Here is a 21,828-nt window from a genome sequence, read left to right as displayed (position 1 = left end):
TTACTCTCCCGGCCCCTGAGACGTGAAACGTACAACAAACGCCTTCCACGCGCGTCAAGCAGACAGCAGCAAAGGCACCGCTCCTTGATGCGCACGAATATGTACACGAGCACAGGCGAAGCCTCATCCAAAATTTCATCGGTCTGCTGCACTGGAGAGCAACGAGAAACCTGAGCACGAGGGAAGAAGATCGGCATGCACTGGCCCCGCCACACTCCCCTCCCGTCGGCCTCTCGTACCTGACACTCGACTACACAGTCGCGCCTCACATCTTCGATAGCTGCGCGCGGCGCCACATTTGCAGACCCTTCTCGAACGTCCCCTTCGTCATTCCACTGGGGCAGTAGTAGGACGTCACACCAATGCCAGACACATGGTGCACATTGTCCGTTTGATTGTCGAAGAAGAGCATCTGCGCGTACTCGGACACGCTCGGGTCGAGCTTGTTCACCTTTTGAAGGATCATCTCGTGCTGCTTCGCCTTGTTCGCCTTGTAGATCTCGATGCGGTCACCGAATAGGCTGTGCATGGGCACCGTCTTTCCGGCACAGTCGGTGAATTCGAATGTGCCCAGCAGCTCCTTTGCCCAGCTGGGGACGTCGCAGGTGGAAGAGATGGCGAGGTATGTGTTTGCCCACTTCGGGTTCGTCGCAAGGGTCTGCAAGACGTCGCGAGACTCGCCGATGAGGCGCACCTCCGTGCCAGACTTGTCAATCATGATGCTGGGGTTCTGCTTGTGCGGCTTGAAGGGGGAGCCGCCCCACAGCTGGTACATCTCCGGGGTCCAGAGAGTTCCATCGAGATCGAAGACGATCACTCGCGGCAGTAACGCGGCAGCGTCAGCATCGGCCTTGGCAGTGACCCTACTCATCCTGTACCTCTGCCGCAGTCCCCGTCGTGCTAGAAGAACGATGAAGCAGGCGACTGTAATTCGGTGAAGGAATGCTACTGAGAAGATGATACCGCTTTTGGGGGGTTTACATGTGGGCGTGGGTGTTCTTCAGGTTGGGAGAGGGCAGCGTGGAAAAGATGCAGTGATTCTCGGCTCCGCGAGTGCAGACGCGCGCCGATCAGCATAGCCATCAAACCCAGCCCATAGGGGCGGTTCGGCATTGCGTGCATTCGCTCTCGCGTTGTTGCTGCTGAGATGGGGCTGCGGTTCTGCACATCCGCCTCTCCCTCACCCGCACCGCTTCATTCTCACTGATTGGGAGCAGAAACCCATACGCCACCGCACGCACAGTGAGATAGCGGAGGAAGTGATGATTCGCCTGTGTCGCTTGTCCGGTCCTTCCCTCCGGATGCTCGTCAAGCAGTATGCCAGGCTCCCTATTTGTATCTTCCCCTGAGCTGCTGCGCATGTCTCCTTCGCATGGTGGCTCCAAAGTCCTTCGTGCACTCCTTCGCACGCGTCCGTGTGATAATTAGAATGCCAGAGTGGAAGCAACGCTGTCTGGTTCTCAGTTGAAGGAAAAGTAGCTGTACGCGCCGTGCTCCAGCTCCAACGCCGCACGCAACTCCTCTGCAGGTCCCGTAAACCGGCTCGCCACCTCCGCGACGGCCGCGGGATCACACAAGGGTCACGAATGGCGTAGAACCGGAGTAGACAATCTCGCAGCACAGCCGCTCATGTGTGTCGACATACATGCGCGGCTCTGTCCCTCCGCGGACCTCGCAACGGATTCGACGCCCTCGCAAATGGCATGCCAGGGGGCCCCTTGCTTCCGATCTGCCAGCGCAAGGAGGGGGTGGGGTGGAGAGGAAGGATGGTGAAGCTGCGGGCATGCATCCATGTGCACGACTCATCCACCAGCAAGACATAGTTCCCGTAAAAGCCCCAAAGTGCTCCGCAAGTCCAAGAGAGAGAATTGGCATCTGCACGGAGACGTCACAGGTGCCTCCGTGCTCTGTATCCGTTCACAGACTCGCAAGCCGAGAACATGAAAAAAAGGAGTAGTTCCTCCATGTGCGCCGTCACGGGGTGAATAGAGAGCAGGCCCGCGCACACATCCACGACGAATTGTCCGCCGTGCGAGGCGAGGCGACGCCTGGTCACCGTATAACAGAAACGATAAAAACCAACGAAGCGCAGACAGAAATGGGGCAATACAAGATATGTCCCCGTTGCAGTCCTGTTCTCAGATGGAACACAGAAGTGGTGGTGGGTAGACGCAGTGGCCTCACGTCTCGCAGAGCTCGCAGCGTGCACAAAGGAAAGGAAAAGCCTTTAGTACCCTACAGCTGCATGTATGCGCTGCGGCGTAGATTGCTATGCTCATCCACGTGCATCTGTCTGCCGCCGCTGAGGAGAGCGGAGGTTGAAGAGCGAGGAAACGCGGGCGGCGATAAGAGAGGGGGTGGGAAGAAAGTAGCGCGGAGGCGACTGAAGTACGCGCGTGTCCGTTGTATGTATCTGCCCCGAGAAGATTTGCACACGATCCTACACGTGTACGTGTCTGTGTACGAGGGTGCGTGTAGCAGACAAAAGTCTAGAGGGGGACACACAAACACCAAAAAAAATCGTAGCAGTCAAGAAGTTGGTAGAAGACCAGAGGAGGCGGAGAGCGATAGCCCAATCGCGTCATGGAGGCACACACTCGAACCAGCCAGCATGCGATGCGAAGCGGGAGAAGGCAAGTGCAATAGGCGTGGTATGGCCTACACCTCATCCAGTGATAGATACAACGCGTTCGGGGAGAAGAGGCGTTTCTGAAGCAATAAACGCCACACGCAGACACCGAATCCGCGCGCGCCGGAGCGCGGGATGAGGACGGCGTAAGTCAAGGTACCTTGAATACAGCCATGGCGCCACCGTTTGCCCCACTCCTCTGGCTCTAAAAGCGGTGTATCGTTGTAAGATCATAGCCCACGCACCCTCAACACTGCGAAGTGCCGCTTCCACTGCTTTTTCTTGTTCTCGGAGGGTTTTTTGTGTTCTTGTTATTCGCCTTTCCCTTCCCTTGGCCGTTTTGTTGTTGCCGCTGTACCGGAGACGTGCGTGCGTGTGCAGCTGCGTGCATACAGATCATCCTGCGCCCTTCGTGGCAATAGAAAAAAAAAATGAGCAAGTATCCCCGAAGCCCTCTGCCCTTTTCTTTCTTTTGTTGTGCGCACCATCATCGAAACAAGTGGAAGCGCCATGCACACTCACCGAACGACTGTAACATACATCGATTTCTGCCCCTACACATATGGGCGCCTTCGTTTTCCGTGGTCGAGTCCCGTATCATCGTCAGCATCGAGCACACGTGCCTTCGCACCTTTGACTCTCCTACTATCCTTTGCCTAAACAACGCCGCGCATCTGCGGCGTGAGAACCGGCGAAGCCTGCACACCAAAACGGCGGAAAACAACGACGAAAGAAAAACACAAGCCTCGCAGAACGCGAGGATAAGCGGAGGAACAGAACGGGGAAAAGAGAAACAGAAGAGCCGAGTCAAGAAAAGACCACAGACACACACACATGCAAAGCATTCACGCGCGCAGCGAAGAATAGACGGCCAAAAAAAAAAAAAGAAAAAAGGGGAGGAGAGGTAGACGACAACGAAACCAAAAAAAAAGACCAGGGGAACCATTGACGTGCATTGAACGCGGATGTGGGCGTATGTGCGTTTTCGGTGTCTTCGATGTGGACGAGTTTCACGTCAACGCGTATCAATAGACATGTGCGCACATACAGATGTCTTCGCAGTGTTGCTCTTTGTTTTTCTTTTGCTTTTTTTCCTTTCCTGTTGACTTGTTGCAGGCCACTTCTTGTGTCTCCTCACGCCTGCCTCCCTTTGGACCCTGACCTGTTCGTCTTTCGGTGTGTTCACACTGTGATAGACGCGGGCGGCTGCGTGTGGCAGAGCCTTCCCAACCGCCCCTTCCTTAATCTACTCTCCTCCCTCCCCCCACCACCACCATCACCAATAGCACCGCAGCGCTGCTCAACGAACCAGTCGTCGCCGTCACTCCCACCACTGGTGCAGCCGCCTCGCCGCTCCTCTTGGGACTTTGCTGACGCGGCTTATGTCTCTTCGCGTGTGCGAGCACTGCTGAAAGGCGCCGTGTCTCTTCGTGGCCCTCTGCTCGCCAGTCTTTCCACGATACAACACACGAAAACAGAGGCGAGCACACACACACACACACCACACACGCATCGTCCAACGAGCAAGTGAGGCCGAGAAATAGCGATATATATATATATGTGTGTGTGTGTGCGAGAGCATGCGGAGTTGATGTGTACTCAGCATTAAAAAAAACACAAACAACGAAAAAGAGGGGGAGGCTAGAGGTGTTGGCCAAGAGCAAGAGCAAGAGGGGGAGGGAGGGGAGGGGGCAGGGGAGAGCGTAGGCCGGTCGGTGAGTGCTCGGCGAGTCGCGGGAAGAACAGGTTCGGAGGCAAGCGCAAGAAAACAAAATATAAACAACAATCATGAAAAAAAAGAAGAAAGGTAGAAACTCCAACGGCCACCACTGTGTTACAGAATAGTAAAGAAATAAGCCTTTGGTTTCGCTTCCAAATTCGTGCGCGTGCACACATCCACAAGTGCGTGTTCGTGCGAGTCCATGCCGGCGCATGTGAGGAAGACGGCCACCGAAGAAGTAAAACTAAACGGAAGGGAAGGAAGCGAGGGAGGGAGAATACCGTACAGTAGATACGCACATGCGTCCAAAGAACAGCCATGCAGCAACAAGCCACCACAGCAGACAGACGGACAGAAAAAAAAAACAAAGAGTTGGGAGGGGGCAGGTGGCGGCAGGGCTGCATCGAGATCCATACAGCAGACAAGGACAGAAAAGGTCATCCACAACGCTCTTGCCCAAGCTTGGATGCCGCGCTTTGGGCAAGAGGCAATGAAACCGCAGCGAAGGGAGCACTGCCACGCAAAAGATGCACATGGTAGCGTTGGGAAAAGGTTCAAGACTCTCCCCCACAGGCTCAGCCTCGATTCTTTCTTTGTTTTTCTTCTCAATATCACTGTTTATCCGTGAGCGCTCGACTGTCGTCATCCTCCCTCTCACCACCCTTTTCTTACTCCCGCGCACGGCACACTGGCAGTGCACGTCGACAGCATACACGAATGCGAAAAACACCGTAAGCGAACCGTGGAGAAAAGGAAAAATGGACGTCATCAGTCATCCCTGGCTTTTTTCTCCGTCGCTCTCCCTCTCTCACTCACCATGGCCCTCTCCACCGCTGAGAGATCCACTTGCGTTCCTATCCATTCGAAAATAAGCTTCGCATTGTCGGCGCCCTACGCGCACACGCACTTGGCGCGCACATCGCATCAAGCACCCAGGAAAGAGCGAAGAACACAAACGAAAACAGAGAGAGGCGTGAAGCGTGCCGATAACTTACCGCTGCTGTCCACCACCACAGAAAGTCGACGGCTCACGCGGTCCACTAACAGAAACCGCGGCGTACAATCAGTCGCTGTCCTTCTCGTATCCCCGCCCCCCCCCAAGGGCGTTCGGCCGTGACGCGTTGCGCCGGCACGCGTGGCAAGAGTTGATCCATTCGCATGCACCCTCGCTCGCTGCAGCCCCGCACGGCTACCTCGTCGTGAGTGCAGTGGACATGTGCATTACCCAGCACACCCCTGCCCGCCCTAGACGAAGCTCCAGAAGCGCACGAACCCGTCCGGCGACGCCGTAACCACAAGACGTGACACGCTCTGCACCTTGACACCGCGCGAGAGACCCTTCCAGCCTTGTGGGTAGCCGCCCAGCACGGTGTGCAGCTTTCGGACGTCCCACAAGTACAGATTCTCGCCGACGCTGGCACCCAGGTGCACGTCGTCAACGTCCAGCCCGGTAACGTAGTTTTTCAGCTTCAAGGTGTGCATTGTGTGCGCCGCCAGCTCCGTCGCCGCTGCGCCGCCCTGCACAGAGGACGTTACGCCGCCCGGTACTCGCAAATCCCATGAGAGGATGCTACTATCGAAGGAGCCGGTAAAGAATTGATTATCATCAAGGACGGCGAGGGCGGGCAGCTTGCGAGTGTGGTCTACCAGAGTGCCGAGCGGCTTGGCCATCGCCACGTCCACTACGCATACGGAGCCATCGCCTCCGCCGACCAGGGCCGTGGCCGAGTTTGGCAAGCAGTCCACCACCTGCGCGTTTGAGGGGATGGGCACGAGATGCACCGTATCGCTCTCCGCCTCGCGGATGACTAGACTGTTGTGCAAGCCACCGATGAGCAGTGGGGAGGGATTCATGTTCTTGAGGTAGCAGACGCAGTACACGTCGGAGCCGAGCGATGTCGCCGCCGTTGGCACAAGCACCGCGTCATCAGTCAAGGCGCCGTCGAGCGATGCCCCTAGCCTCCAGGCGGCAGACGTGCCGTCCTCGCAGCCAGTGGCAAAATGGAATTTGTCGTTGAAGCTGACATCCCAGATAGAGGCGTTGTGCGCGTGTGCCTGGAGGAGCGAGTTGCCCAGCGAGTCGAGGAAGTAGACGTTACCGCACGAGGAGCCGACAGCGAAGCGACCCTCCTCGCCGGCTGACTGCACGCAGAGGAACTTGTCGCCGCTCACACCGCTGAAGGTCTTGAAGAGTGCGACGCTGCCGCTGACGTCGATTGGGCAGTCACGCTTTGGCACCTTGACTACCTCGCGGGGTGCGATGTCGACGATCTCCACGGCGGCACTGATACGCACTTGCTTCTTGGTGGGCTTCTGCACCGTGGCCCTCGGCGTGACGGAGGCTTGCAAGCTGCGCGCTGACGGGCCCCCGATCTGTGACTGGGTGAGCACGTCCGCCGTGACAAGACGCGCACGCGAGATCGATGCAGCCATGGAGTCGGACAGGAAGGACGAGCCCTGAAAGTTGGACACGAGCTTGATGACCACGGCGTGATGCACGAGCGCCTTGGGAAAGTGCGGGTGTGACTCCAAGGCTATGATAATCCGCGCAGAGGGGTCAAAGCCCTCCAGATTGTGCATGTGGGCGTCCTCCAGCAGCGCCTCGAAGACGAGGCAGGTGCTGATAGACTTGTGCGCGTTGACCATTACAAACCACGCACCGCTACGCATGGCCTCTGCGAACTGGGCCGCAAGCACCTCCGGCTTTGGCCGGAGGCGTAGCTTCACACTCAAGTCGAAGGCGACGACGCGCTTCTTCGCAGTCAACGCGAGCAGCTCGATCTCGGCAATCGGATTCACCTCCTGCGTGACGCAAATGACGCAATAGCCCATCTCTACGCAATCCAGTGCGCGCCTGATGCGGCCCTTCACCGTCATTTCCGCTACGTCGGCGGGACTGTGTCCGTAGGTGCCCACGCCGGACCCCACATGCCGCAGTATTTCGTCCCCGCGCATCGAGAGCTTCATCTTCTCAAACTCAAGCAGCCCCGGTGTGGGAGACTCAGCCCCTGCCTGAGCTGCAGCAGCCGCGGCAGCGGCAGCAGTCATGTACCCGTCAGAAGGAGATGTGCCCTTCAGCTGGCAAATGCGCACCGTGTCGAAGTCGCTTGAGGAGGCCTCCGAGGCGGCCTCGCTGCCATCCAAGTCCGATGAGGAGCTGCTGCTCTTTCTGTGGCTGGGCCGTAGCGCCTCTGGCGCTAGCGGGGAGGATGTTAGCCGCGTTGCCGGCTGCGGGGAGCCACTAGTCGCTGGTGTTAATGTAGAGCGGCGACTCGCTGTCATGGTCACGTTCGGTGAAGCAGCGCTGACAGACTCCTTGAGCAGCGCCGCCGCTACTCCTGGGTGGCCAATCATGGTGCGCCGGAAAGACCCGCGCAAATCCGCATCGATCGACGGCAGCGCTGGCGGCGGTTCCTCGATGGACGGGGGCGCTATTTCGCTGATCAGCTCCTGTACGGCAGCGGAGCTCGGAGACTCCACCTTGCTCACCGCCCCGTCGCTGAGAACACTGCCTTCGATCGTCACCTTGGATGCATGCTCATCGGTGCGCTCAAAGGTGACGGTGATTGGGGTCCTTGGAAAGAGCGCCACAGAGTTGGGCACCGTCGTCTCCTCTCGCGTGACCGATGGCGGGTTGTGGTGCCGCATGACCACACTCAGCAGCGCTGCCTTCAGGTCAGGGCTGTCCGCGACAGGCCTGCCGTTCACTGCCGATACGCGCGACGTCGCCCACAATACCTGCTTCACCAGCTCCCGTGAGGCACCTGGCAGGACGCGTTCAATATGGCAGCTGGGGTCGAACGAGAAGCTCGCGTTGAGTGCCTCAACTGTGGTCGCCACATCGTAGGTGTGCCCCTTGAGTGGCATTTTCGTCTGCTTTCCACACGGACAGGGGACGGGCCAGAGAAAAAGGGGGAAGGCCAAGCACGGCAACCAGAGCGGCGAGAGGGGACGATCTGTAGGCTACGTCCCGTTCACTCAGAAATGGCGATGATGCACTGTTTCTCTCTCTTCCCTTTTTTGTTTCCGTCTCTCGATCACAACGTGTCGTACGTGATAGATGGCGTCTATTCCGGAATAAACAAGCCGAACCAAACGGTGATCGGCGCGCTTCGTCTTGGACTGCGACCGCTACGAATAGCGCGCGCCGCCGCGGTTGTTTTCACTGCGGTAGCCGGACCACTTTTGCAATGGCGTGCGTGGGAAGAGGGGGGAGAGAGGGAAAAGGTGCCGCTCTTCTTCCCTCTATACTTCTCTCTCTTACTGTGGAAGCACAGACCAGATGCGTCTTGACAGGGAGGGGGTGTAGCAACAGCAGCTCCGGCCAATTCTCCACCCCGCAAGCGCCGCCAATCAAGTGGGTATAAGTCGGCGAGGCACGAAAAAAGGGGGGCTTGTCCTGTTGATCTGCTCCACCCTGAAGAAGTTATATATAGATATGAAGAAGACAGAGAGAGAACGCCAACGATTTGAAGAAAGGGAAGACGAAGAAAAATGAGGATGCGCCTCACAGAAGCAAGATCCGGCACCCGTACCAGCGGCAGCAGCAGAGCGAAGCCAGAAGGAGGAAGGCAGACGGAGCTGCGGCAGTGCGCGCTCGCTCGCGCGACTGCAACACACGTCCAAAGGTGCTTGGCTGAAAGGATGCGGAACACAAAGGCAGGAAAGAAATCCAAAGTTCACGAACCTAAAAGCAAATATATGGAAAAGGGAGAGCCTGTCGGTGAGCGCACACCGCGTTGGGTCACTGTATCGCTGTGCTGTGTGCTAGGTGATGGAGAGAAGTGAAGTCCAACGATGGGGTGGCGCGCCCGTTGTGCTGGCTAAGGAAGAGATTAGCCAGTAAAAGAAACCTCGAAGCACGTGCCAGGCGAGAGAGGTTGGAAAGAGGAGGGGGAGGGAGCAAAGATGATGATGCAGGCAATTACCGGAGAAGAGTGAGCGACACGAGGCAGCGGCCGGCATACAACATGGTCCACACCGCCCGTGAAATATGTTCCGTCTTTTTTTCGTGCTGTATTCGGTGTCTCTCAGTGCTTGCTCCCTCGTTGTGTGGGGACGACTGTATGTGTGCTCAGCTTTACGTCTGTGTAGGATTGGGATGAGGGGTGGGGGAGAGGGGGGCGTGTATGGTGGGTGGTGGGGAGGAGAGAATATGTTCATCTGTGATGCCAGAACACACAAGCGTGTCAGCACGCACCCGCACACACGCACGTTCATGCACAGAGAAAGAGAGAGAGCGGCACATACGCCGCAAGCGAGCGTGTGTGTGTGTGTGTGTGTGTGTCCGTGTGTGCGCGCGCCCAACGAAGCAACAGAGAACGGCCAAAATAAAGGAGGGACGGGTTATACGAAGAAAACGACAGTGAAAGCATTATACGTGCACGAGCAACGAGGGAGAAGGTTGAGAAGGGCATCCTGCCAGTGTAGGTTATGAAGCCTTAGCATCACCCGCAGAAGAGTTCTTCTGAAGGGCCACATGCCGAGAGCCTGGACGCTCGCGAAGAAAAAAACGAGTGAGGGACGCGTAAGGAGGCGCATCAGCCTCCATGAGGAAACTTTTTTTTCCGGCAGCTGCATGCACGATGCATGCGTTGCGCAGCGCACTCGAAGAAGTGCGCACATAGCGCAGGAAGCCCAAGCAACTACACCACAGGCGTGGGGGGAGGGGGGAGAGGGGGCGTATTGTGCAGCAACTCGGCACTTTCATGCGAGGATATGCGTGGCCACCGGCGGTACTGCTGATGACACTCACATGGATTGCTTTCCGTCTTTTTTTCTTTTCTTCGTTTCTGCATCCCGCCCCAGGCGTGCCTGGGTGGGGTGAGAGGATCTAGGAGAAACAAGTGAGCGCACACGTGATCGGGTAACAATGCACAACACGACACACGGACCCTCTCGCCCTTTCTTCGTCCTCCTCTTCGTCGTCCCTCGTCGTTGCGCGCTCCATCTCCCCTCGTCTGGAGCAGCAGAGGAGAGCAGCAGGGAACAACAAAAAAAAAGAAAACGAGGAGAGAAAGGGAGGGAGAGGGACGGCGCAGATGCGGCCACATCGACCACAGCTGTCTACAACACCATCACAGGAAGCGTCCAAGAGAACAGCAACAACAACAAAAAAAAAGACATCGAGACATCGGGCACACGTCCCACGGAGAGAGAGAGAGAGACGGGTGGGTGGGTGAGTGGGTGGGGTGAGTGGGTGGGGGGGAAGGAACAAAAGGAGGAAGAGCGCGCGCTCCCGGACGACACACGGAAGACGACCACAATAGCACGAGCAAAGAAGACAATTTGAGAAAGCGACAGTGTACACGATGATGTGACCCCCTCCTGCCCTCACTAGGGGGAGAGCAGGGAGAAAGGGAAAGAGAGGAAGGTAAGCTATCCAGTTGATGGGCCCCATCCCCATTTTCTAGTCGAACGGGGGATGGTGTCGCAAAGGCGCTAGACATCGCCAGGAAGGCCTAAGGGGGGAGCTGAACTCTGTATTCCACTTCCACGGTATTGGTGCTTTTCCTTTGCATGCCTTCCACTTAACTCCAGGCCCCGCCCCTCCCCATCCGTCATGCCTCACGCGGTCGCGGACATGATGTGGGGGCCACTGGTCGGGGTGGGACCGACTGGAGCTCACAGACAAGATGGCTAAAACCAGTTGACACTCTCCCCAACAGAAGAGGGAGTAAAAGAGATCTACTCCGCCCCACACACACATATATATACACCCGTACGTCGCGGCCAGAAGCTGCCCCGACAGAAGCAGCTGAGAGCCCACCCACCCACCCCCGCTCTCCTCTACAAGAGAGCGGCAGCACTCTTTCGCAATGAGATGCCGGTGGGGTGGGGGTGGGGGGAGAAGAGCCATCAGGCGCCCGTGACTGACGCGTGTGCGAAAAAAAAGAAGGAGCCTGGGCAGGAGAGAAGGAGGTGGACGGATGCGCGACGCCGCACAATGGAAGAAGCACCGCCATGTACTCGCATGGTCACCACCCCGGCAAGACCAGCGCTTTGTTTGTTTCTTCTGTTCTCAGTTGGAGGCGGGGAGGAGGGGGGCAGGGGAAGAGAAGTTAGACGTTGGCGTCCTCCATCCCTCCTCCGCGCGCCTGTACCGTAGCATGCCCTGGTCACGGCGACTAAACGAACAAAACCAAGACGGCGAAGAGGAGTAGCATCTATTAGACGCACAGCGGCACACTAAAAATAAATAAAAAATAATAAAAGAGGAAGAAGGCGGGGAGATGCCAGGGACAGCGGATGAGAAACGAAATCCAGAAGAGCGCCCGCGTACACACACACACGCACGGAAAGCTGCATCCATGGCCATAACGTTTTGCTCGTGGCTTGTTTCGCTCTCCCCACCCCTGCTGGATGCGCCTCGCAGCCGAGTCGCCACCGTCGCCACGCGTGCCCGACCACCACCACCACCACCGAAAGCTGTCTCGTGTTCCCCAGCGCAGCGGGTCCACTAAAAGGGCAAGACCTTAAACGAAGACACACGTCAAGGGAGATGGTGAGAATAGCATCGGCAGAGAGAGTGTGTACGCGAAAGCCTGCATACCTGTAAGGCAAGAGCAGTGCATACAGCCCCTCCCTCCCTCCCCCTCTGGACGACATGCATGGCAACGAACCGTGCGAGAAACAAGCGCAGCTTCCTCTCGGCCGGTGCCGCCCAAGCGCGGGCTGCACGAGCGTCACCCAAGTCGCCAAACGGCGACGACGCTCTCATGAGGGGGATGTCGAGTGTGAGTTTGAGTGCAACGCGTAAAGAGCCCGCTCCACCGCTGGGCGGGAGTTCTGCCGCTTCGTTTTGCGTCGTGCCACAATCCCAATCGGCGAGGACGAGGCGAGCTGACGCGATACCGGCCGCCCGTCCTCCCTCCCCTCCTCTGCCTCCGCATTCGCGTCGAATGCCGCATCGTCCTCCGCGACCGTGGTGTACTTGTGCGCCGCACGAGAAGATGCGGCGGCAGGAGCAGCAGAGGGCTTGGGGCGACTCCAATTCTCCTTCCCCATAGATGTCTGATACAGTTCTGCCAGTGACATGTTTTCCGTGTCGTCAGCGCTGTCGGGCGCAGTGGCGTGGTGGCGCCGGTGCGCGGCAGCCTCTGCAGCGGAGCGGGGCGCCGCGCACTGATGCTCCTCTCCTACATCGCCCTCTTCGGAGTCGCGGTACACCGCCGTCTCCTCAACGCCTTTTCGGCCCTGCCGTCGACGCGTCTCGCTACTGCTGCTTACGCTACGATGGTTACGCAGGCGGGCAGACCCCTGCTGCTGCTGCTGCTGATTGCGGCTTGTAGATGCGACCGCGGGTGAAGCATGGTTGTTGCCGCCCTTGCGCTGAAGCTGCGCTTTGAGGCTGTCTAAGATGGAAAGCGCGTTCTTCACGCCATCCGCGTAGCTGGCCGAGCTTCGCCTGCCCCGCGCCTCAACCTGCGCGGTCGTCTCCGTCTGGCGAAAACCGGCGCGCCCCTCTTCATCAGCTACACTGCGTCCGAAATGCTGTGGCGCGTTCGAGCCGGGTCCTGTGCCGGCGGTTTCGGCCAGGCGAGTGATAGTGACGCCACCGGCGCCACTCTGCGGAGAGCGGCTACTGCCTCCCCGACTGCCACGCGATACGCGAAGGCTCTCGCGCACGCGTCGCAGACTCTCGCGGCGAACGCCACGCCGTGCCTGCGCCATCAGCGCCTTTTCCTCACGCTCCAGACGGTGAATGCGTTCCTCGACCTCGCTGTCAGCAACGCCGCGGTAGTACTCGACAAGATCCTCCTCTGAGAGGTCAGACAAGTTCGGGCGCGGTTGCGGTGATACGGAAGCGGAACCGCGCTTGCTGCCTTGCTGCTGCTGCTGCCTCCTCGACTCCTCGATGTCGTCCTTCACCATTTCGTGGGCAGTCTTCAGGTCATCGAATTCATCGCGAGCCTTCATCAGGGCCGCCCGAAGTTCCTTCATGTGCAACGTGCGGCTCCCAGCATCGCCATCCTGCAACGACAGGATGGTATGGAGGTGATGGCGGTACTGCTGATGCTCTGCAGCGCCGCTGCCGCCGCCGCCGGCACTTTCGACTAGCTTCGCCTGCAGCGCCGAGAGCCCAGCTTGAATGACGGGAACATTGCGCGACGCAATGCGCTCCAAGCACACAACCCACTCGTACTGGATGCGTGCACGACGCGCCAGCTCTAGCTGAAGCAACACGTCCATCTCACTCCGCTGCTTCTGCCGCGCCTCGTAGAGCTGATACTCCCACCCTGCCAAATTCGTGTCGAGGGATGAGACCTTGTTCCGGAGCTCCTCCTCCAGTTTTGCTATCTTCTCTTTTCTGGACTTAATCTCAGACGCCACGTCGCGCTGCCGCTTCCGTTCGTTCTCGGCGAGCTCCTGGTTGCTGATCCGCTGCCGCACCAGGTCATTCTGCTGGTTATACAATCGCCCGATGTGGTCGATGGCCATGGCGTGGTCATGCGCCACGAGCAGGCGCTGCGCGTTCGCCAGCGAGTGCAAGCAGTCGGACACCTGCGCCTGGTAGTTGCTGACGACCGAGGCGACCGTGGTGCCGCAGTAGAGAAAGCTGTCGCGCAGCCCACGCTGGTACTCCGCCTCCGCCAACTCCTGCAGACCCTCGATGAGCTGCCGTGCACCGTCACTATACTGATGCGTAAAAAGTGGCGGCATATTCAGGACGACGACAGGGTCGTTCTTGATCTTCATCGCACGCTGCGTGAAGCGGAGCGTCGCGACGGTTTGGTCAAAGTTCTCGCGGGAGGGGTTCACGCAACAGAGTATTAGCGTGATACCGGAGCCTCCAAGGCATGTGCGAAGGAGGCGCGTCAGCTTGGCGTCTCTGTATGGGACGTAGGGTCGCCTCTCGACGATGGCGTCCACCACGTTGCCCAGAGTTAGAAGGCTGCGGTTGATGTAGCCGCCCTCGCGAAGGGAGATGCCCTCCGTGTTCGCGCGCGACGCCGACTCGGAGCCGGCTAGGTCGACCAAGTTGATGACGCTCTTGCCAACGCAGTTGCGCCGATGTATTTCGAAGGTGAGGATGACGTGCGAGCGGCTACTGTGCTCGTTCAGGTTGGTGACGCCGTACTTGCGGTTCCGCTCGGCTGCCGCCTGCAGCTGAATAAAGTCGTCAAATGTTTCCACGTCGATCATCTTCTTCTCGAAGAAGACGCCTCCGTCAGGGGCGTCGTGCAGCGCCAGCTCGCCTCTCTGAGGCTCTAGAAGGTCCTTGACGGACTCGTTGTAGATCTCGGTGTAGAATGCCTGTATCTTTGCACCAGGAGTGGTTCGCTTCAACTCTAACAGCAACTTCGCTGCCCGCGGCACCATGCCAGGATCGTGATGTACCCCGATCATGCTATGCGTCTTGCCGCTGCCCGTCTGACCGTACGCCATAATGGTGACGTTCTTACCATCGAAGGCCGCGTGCACAACCGCCTCCATGCCGTGAAAGATGGACTCATTCGTGCTGTTGCTCGGGTACACCTTGTTATAAACGTACCGGGTGTTGGGGTTGGCCGTGCTGTAAAGCACCGTTTCAGCACTGGACCACACGACGTTCGCCACGGACGGGCGAACGCGCACGTGCACCTCAATACTCATCTCCGTTACCCCCGTCTGAAGCGCTGCGTGCGCGTGCAACGTTTTGTTGTCGCGTCTCCCTGGCTGCCAGTGATGTGCGGATATGAGCGTCTTTTGTTTGCTTGTATTACCTTTCTCGCCTCTTCCGCACTTACGTGAGCTCCACTCGCGTCGAAGAGGAACGCCGCCCTCTGCGCAAAGACGGATGCATTCGTGGAGGGTGGGACAGATTAGCGGGCGTGTGCGCATCCGCCACGACATCGAGCAGCAGCAGCGGAAAAAAAAACGGGCGAGAGGACGAGGTGGAGAAAGTCAAAGTTGAGTCACCAGCAAGGATGAGGTGCGGTAGGGCAGCGCCAGCGGCGACGGCTGCGGCTGGGAGAGGGCACGCGCTCCTGTAATTTTGGCTCGCACGTTGTAGACGGGCACACGCGCACACCTGCAGATGCAGGTACACCTACGTGCACACAAGCATTGAGAGCGCAGGTTCTTGACAGACTTCCCAATCTTGAAGTACAGCCCAACGATGTGTGCGGTTTGATTGTGCCAGTCCCGGTGTTGCTGCCTTCTTCTTTACGAGAGCTGCAACAACGGTGTATGTCGGGGTATGGCTGCGCCCATCAGAGCGGGTAGCCCCTACCCTCTCTCGTGAACTCTCCCTCTCTCGACTCCGCCGTCTCCAATGACTGGCAGCGGTTCATGATGCCCTTTTTTCCTCGCCCACACGTGACGTTCGCCGATGTTGTGGTTGTCTGTTCTCGTACCCAGCGAAGCAGAGAAGAGAGGGATGGAGGAAGAGCGAACGCGCGCGAGCCAGAAAGAAAAAAGAGAAATCCGAGAGAACAGCCATTTCGCCCACAGAGACGCCGCGGCAGCACACATACAGCACGGCTTAACAAACAAGGCAGCGAAGCGTCGGTGTCGTGCAGCAGACACACAAGGCAAAAAAGTATCGGCATGGCAACGAGAGGGGCGGGTAGCAGTAACACGTCGCTTACCATGGCCTCACTCAACCTCAGTCCTCACCAATCGTGGCTCGCCTCACCATCATCAGCACCGCCCACAAGCGTTCATCGACGCGCTCTTCGGCCTTTCTCAGACTTTTGGCACTTCTGTTTGCCATGTATCGGGCGAGGAGAAGGCTTCGAGAGCAACAGACACGGTACCTCCTGCCCATCAGGGCCCATAAAATCAGCCTAAGCAACTACTTTAGCAGCGATATCACCCTGGTGGACACTTTCTTGACAAAGCGAAGGGCGATATACATATACATCTGCGCATTGCAGGGAGAGAGCGAGGTTAAGGCGGGGGGGGCGCAACGAGTCTCACGCGCAACACGAAAGAAAGACACACAGAAGAGGCACGAACGCCCAAGAGTCAGAGGAGAGCACATTTTTTTTAACAAATGGCGTACGAGCAAAGGACAACAAAGAAAAGGGGGAAAAAATGTTGTCGGAAAAAAGGCCTGCATCGGGAGTGCCGAAGATGGCACGAGCACGTCGGCCGCAACACGGCGAAACAAAGCACAAAGAGGAGGAGGGGGGCGGCGGCGGTTAAGGAAATGAAGTGATGTGCGTGTGCGTGTGTGTGTGAGGGGGGGGAGAAAACAAAAAAACGAAAGGAGGCAAGTGAGAGGAGGGAGGGAGGCAACAGAGCACGTGTCCGCGGCAAGTATTGGTATATGGTGGCTCTCCTGCTTTCCCTCCTCTGTATTTATCTTGCTCGCCCCTTCGTGTGCCAGTGACCGTCCTCATGAGCAACAGCGAATGGCACCAGAAAAGCACACGAAGAAGCAATGCGCAAGAAAGCACAGCTACTGCGTAGACAGCAACGCCGCCGCGCACGAGCAGCGCGTCAGTCCTTTTTTTTTCGTCGCTGCTGCGAGGCAGCAACGGCGTGCGGGCACCGACAAGAGACAGAAGTGGATCACCTCAGCAAAGAAAGAGAAAATGCACGCGTGCGCTGCTTCTCTGCTCGACGGTCTGTGCACGCTGCCCTTTCCCTCTCCTACGAAGTGCGCCATGGCCGACCACATGCACACACACATTATGACGACGCACAGCGCCTCTACGAGGGCCGCGTGCTGAACGGCAGCGGTGTGTCAGGCTGGGGTAAGCCGGTGCTCAGTTTTGGCGACGCCTCCACGTTCGAGGTGTTCCCATGACCCGAAGGTTCGGTCCATCGACGACCTCCTGCAGCGCCACCCGCGCCACCGGCCTCAGCCTCGCCGCCCGTACCAGCACCGCCGGCTGGAGTGATGACTGGCAGAAACTGCAGCGTTGCGCCGTGAGGCAGCTGGTAGATGCGGTCACCAATGGTAACCGTCTGCGGGAACGGGAGTGGGGGCGGCATCGTCACATTCGGCGGCGGTGGCAGAGCTCCAGCGCCCATGGTAGGAGTCACAGCACCGCCCATCATCGCCGCCTGTGGCGGCGGCGGTGGCAGCGCGCCGGCGTGCATGCAGTTAGCAGATGAGGAGGGAATGCTAAAGCCCCACTGCATCGGGAACGGCATCGCGTTCACGGCACCACCAATGGTGGCCGCCGGCATCACCGGCATGCCGCCAAAGACGGATGGCGAGTACGGCACTTGCATCGGCGGATAAGGTGGGGCACCGCTGCTACCAAACTCACCCCTTGCACCGCCGTGCGTATAGACTGGAGTTTCTGTTGAGGCGGAGCTGCCGCTCCCAACACCGGCAGCCGTCTGCGCAGACATGCGCCGATCCACGTGCAGCACGGGACAGTCACGCAAAGATGCGTCGCTGGCCCGCAGAGCAGCAATATCCTGCGCTGAGTACCCTATCCACGCACCTCGTGAGGTGCACAGCACGCGATGATGGTAATTGAGCGCGATGGGGACGTCACCTTCACCGAGGTTTACTGTGGCGCAGCTGTCCGACATGTTCTTGCCAACGCCGGCTGACAAGGCCCCACCTGAAGGGCCGCTCACGACAGGGTTGCTACCTCCGCCGCCAATGATATGGATGTGGGAAAGGGGAAGCGTAATGCTCATAAGCGAAAAAAGCCACGAGACGTAGTCTGGCGTCGTCTCGGTTGGCAATGCAGCAACGAACAGCACCGTGTGGTGCGCTGCGGAGCTGCCAGTGGTCGAAGACATGCCTGAGGGAGACGGCGCGGTGGGGCTCACGCGTGCCGCAGCGTCGTTGCGCAAGTAGGCGTGGAACGTGACGCGCTGCGGATCCACCCCCTTAGCGGCGGACAGTGGGGTAAATGTCAGCGCATCCCCGAGAACCGGCTGCGTTGACGGCGACGACTGCCCTGACAAGACGGCACTGGAGGGATAAAGGGTGCTGCTACTTGATCTGGTTGGCGCGCGTCCGGCAACTGGCATGCAGCCCATCCCCATAGAGCTGGAAACGGTAGATGGCGTATAAGACGGCGGCTGCAGGCTGCCCGGAATACCCGAAGGAGAGGTGTGGGCGGCGCTGTATTGAGGTGGCGGTACACTCCCGTATGGCGGCGGCATGGATCCCCGAAGCTGGTTTGACAGGTTGCTCTCCGTGCTAGCAGACGAAGTCGTGCGTGCGTGGCGGTGGCCGCCGCCGCTGCTAGCCGCTGCACAGCCCCCGGCGCCACCGTGCCCGCGGGTGCCGCTACCGCTACTCTCGCGGTGGCCATGGTGGTGGCTGAGACTGTAGGCACGCTCAATCACAACGGGGTGGGTGGGTCCCCTCACGCGGCCGCCGGTCACATCGACTATGTCGCTTGATGCGATGAGCTCCTTCATGATCTCAGGCGATGGCGACACATAGACGCCTTCTTCAGCACAGTAGATGCGCTGGTTCACATCCAGGAGCGTCTGCACATCGGCATCGTTGGCGACAAACACGGACGCACAGCCCGTTGGTGCCACGTTGGAGCGCCCATTCTTCGTCTTGCGATGAATAAGAATGCTGGACGGGCTCAGGCGCACGCCGCAAGCGACCTGGAAGATCCAGCTCACCATGTGCCGCCCGCTTTGAATGACCTCGTAGCGCAGGCCGCCCAGGAACAGCTTCGTGCCCGGACTGTGCGACGACGCCGGTGCCGCTGCAGTGGTCGGTGACGGCGCTGGTGATCCTGCCCTCAGTGTCTGCGTCGACGACTTGGGGGACGAAGTGCTGCCGCTGCCTGACTGAACCTCAGCGGCGCTGCCCTCTCCCGCCAAGGCGGTTGCACCACAAGATCCAGCCGACGCGACACCGTTGCCGGCCGCCACGGCGAGGTCTTTCGTCTTTTCCTCACTCGGCGGAGCCGTCGCAGCCATCTGTTGTTTGATCACTTCCGAGGGTGGGTAGCGGTAAAACTGGGTGTCGAGCCTCTCAGCGTGCTTCTCGATGTTGCTCAGCAACGACGCCAAGTAATCGGCATCCTCCTCGTCTTCATCATCTATGAACCTTGCGGGTTTCCTTCCGGAGGACGTGGTGCTGTGTCTAGCACGCTTCGACCCACCATCGTCGCCGTCGTTGACACGCGCCATCACTGACAGACTCTTCTGCACATCATCAACGCCATCGGAGTCGGTGTCAGCGTACGCGCTGCCCGCTCTGGGAAAGAGCTGGTAGCCCGGCGTGAGGTAGGTCCGTGCACCGCCGTCGATGCCAGGCACAGCCCCGGAGAAGACATCAGATTCACCGCTGATGTCGGACATCATGTTCATCGTGTTCTGCAGCTTCGCCATGCGATGCTCGAAGCTCTGCGCAGTGGCGGACTCGGCGCTCGTGTAGCTCCGCCCTCCTGTCGAGCATGTCTCGTCATCTTCGTTGTGCTGATGCGCCACGCCTGTGCCCACGGCGCCTGCACCACTGCCGCTGTCGTGCTGATCACGGAAAAGCATCAATCCCTCTCTCTCCCTCTCTATCCTGTCCAGTACGCACCGAAACAAATATTTATCGACGGAGAGAGATGCTTGCTTATGGGCTAAACGCTAAGCGCACACACAGACGCACACACACGCCAAGCAACCGGCGCGTGTACTAAGAGGGAAACGGGGGAGAAGAGAAGGGGGCGAAACGGCGACACGCACGTGGAAGGGAGATAGCGCCAACGAAGGAAGTGACGAAGAAGTCCTTCGCGGACAAGACGAACGGTGGGGAGGCCAAATACGAAAAAGGGAACGGAGCACACACGCGCCAGAGAAAGGGGAGCCGGCGAGCAGAGGGGCAGCGAGCGAGAAGCAAAGAGATCCCACAAGACAACGAGCGGCAGAACGGCAACGGAAGCACGAAATAATTATAAACGAAAAACTGTGTGCCCGGCGTGGCCCAGGTGGCACGAAGCGCAAGTGACGGAGAAAGCAGCGCGAACGGTGAGTAATTACAAAAAAAATGAAAAAGACAAGGAGTGGCGCGGGAAGAAGAATAGGCAACGAAGGATGTGGAAACGGGAGAAAAACAAAACGTCCGCAACGAAAGGAAAGTGCGCGAAAAAGGCACAGTCACTCACCGAGAGGGAGAGGGCGAGAGAGAGCGCGAGAACAGAGAACAAAGAAGAAGGCAAGACAACAACAACGGTCCTCAGTCACCGAGCGGCAACAAGTCGGAGTTGGGAGGGAGGGAGGGGGAGGGTCTAAAAGCTGACGAAAAGAAAGGCAAGATTATGATGGTAAAGCACCGCTACAAAGCAAACATACATACGCCTCGCACGTCGACAAACGCCCAGATCAAAGAATCCGCAGCGACAAGCACTCAAGCACACACACACACACACACCTCCTCCGAAATGGAGAAGGTAAGAGCAGAGAGAGAGACAGAGGTGGGCGGAGACGGAGCACGGATACCAATAACAGTAATAGAGAGAGAGATCAGTGTATAGATAGATATAGATATATAGGTAGATATGTACCTTGTATGTGACAGAGAAAAGAGGGGGAGGAACACCGTTGTCCTTGTTTTCTGTTCTCGTCAACTTTTGCCTCAGGTGTTTAGAGAGTGCCGCCTGTGCTCTTCGGTGCGTGTGCGTGTGCGTATGGGAGTGCCTGGCAAACGTCTTTCTTGTTTAAAAGGGGGCGAGAAAGGGCAACTCTGGACACTCTCAACGATGAAGCAGCTCCCCACACACACGACAGAGTGCCAACAAACAAACAAACAAAAAAAAACGAACAAACAACGAGGACGAAGACAGAAAAGAGAAGGGAGGTGTGGGGAGGAAAGGCAAGAGCAAGAGCAGAGCCCAAGAGAGGAAGAGAACGCCGTCGCCACGGTACGTGGCTGAGCCACCTCCAGGAGGTAAAGCACACACAAGTACGAAAAAAAAAGAGGAGACGACCACACCGAAACGCTTGATTGGGCGACGCAGGAGACGCCAACAGAACGGGAGAAGATGCGCAAGACAACAGATAAAACAAAAAAAAGGGAAATCAACGAGAGAGAGAGGAGGGGAGCGGAGTGGGCGAAGAGACGCAACACAAGGGGAGGAGGACTCTGAGGAAGTGCTTCGGCTGTGCCAGGGCAGAAAAATGATACAAGGAACAAAGTAGCACAACAGCACTGGGAACGGCACACGCAAAGGACGATACAAGAGGAGCGGAGAAAGGGTAGAGAGACCTTCGCGACCACCCAACTGCTGCGAGCCAGCAAAAGTGGGCTTTAGGTGCCTGTGTGTCGGTGTGTAGCGGGCTCTGGGACCGACCAAGGTGCGCAAGAGAGAGATGTGAAGAGGACGCAACTCCAGCACCAAAAGACGGGCCTCCCGCGCGAGCGAAGAGAAGAAGTGGGGAGGGAAAGAATGGCAGACGAATCGAGCAGGAGGATGAGGGTAGAAGACAGGAAAAAGAGTCGAAGCGAGAAAGACAGAGGGAAGCGGGATAGGACTCGTGTGGGTGTGTAGGCACAAAGACTTCGCTATTCCTCGTGTAGGATTCAAGGCGCACAGAAGGAAAAAAAAAGCAACGATACTTGGCA

At 58.2% G+C, this 21,828-nt stretch overlaps 4 protein-coding genes across 4 annotated transcripts; all 4 read right to left on the bottom strand.

Annotated features, from left to right (window-relative positions):
* Positions 1-265: 265 nt before the first annotated feature.
* Positions 266-871, bottom strand: LMXM_32_2160 (conserved hypothetical protein; the record flags this gene model as incomplete). The annotated part of the gene is made up of 1 exon (XM_003878422.1): positions 266-871. The coding sequence occupies one exon, from the start codon at positions 869-871 to the stop codon at positions 266-268; it is 606 nt and encodes a 201-aa protein (XP_003878471.1).
* A 4,723-nt stretch (positions 872-5,594) lies between these two features.
* On the bottom strand, positions 5,595-8,216 carry LMXM_32_2150 (conserved hypothetical protein; the record flags this gene model as incomplete). The annotated part of the gene is made up of 1 exon (XM_003878421.1): positions 5,595-8,216. The coding sequence occupies one exon, from the start codon at positions 8,214-8,216 to the stop codon at positions 5,595-5,597; it is 2,622 nt and encodes an 873-aa protein (XP_003878470.1).
* A 3,849-nt stretch (positions 8,217-12,065) lies between these two features.
* LMXM_32_2140 (putative kinesin) lies at positions 12,066-14,945 on the bottom strand (the record flags this gene model as incomplete). The annotated part of the gene is made up of 1 exon (XM_003878420.1): positions 12,066-14,945. One exon carries the CDS (start codon positions 14,943-14,945, stop codon positions 12,066-12,068), a length of 2,880 nt encoding a protein of 959 aa, XP_003878469.1.
* Positions 14,946-16,991: 2,046 nt separating this feature from the next.
* On the bottom strand, positions 16,992-19,763 carry LMXM_32_2130 (conserved hypothetical protein; the record flags this gene model as incomplete). Its single annotated transcript, XM_003878419.1, has 1 exon — positions 16,992-19,763. The coding sequence occupies one exon, from the start codon at positions 19,761-19,763 to the stop codon at positions 16,992-16,994; it is 2,772 nt and encodes a 923-aa protein (XP_003878468.1).
* Between the last annotated feature and the right edge of the window lie 2,065 nt (positions 19,764-21,828).

This window comes from Leishmania mexicana, chromosome 32, assembly GCF_000234665.1.
Source record: "Leishmania mexicana MHOM/GT/2001/U1103 complete genome, chromosome 32".
NCBI lineage: Eukaryota > Euglenozoa > Kinetoplastea > Trypanosomatida > Trypanosomatidae > Leishmania > Leishmania mexicana.
This window is presented reverse-complemented; position numbering and strand designations above follow the sequence as displayed.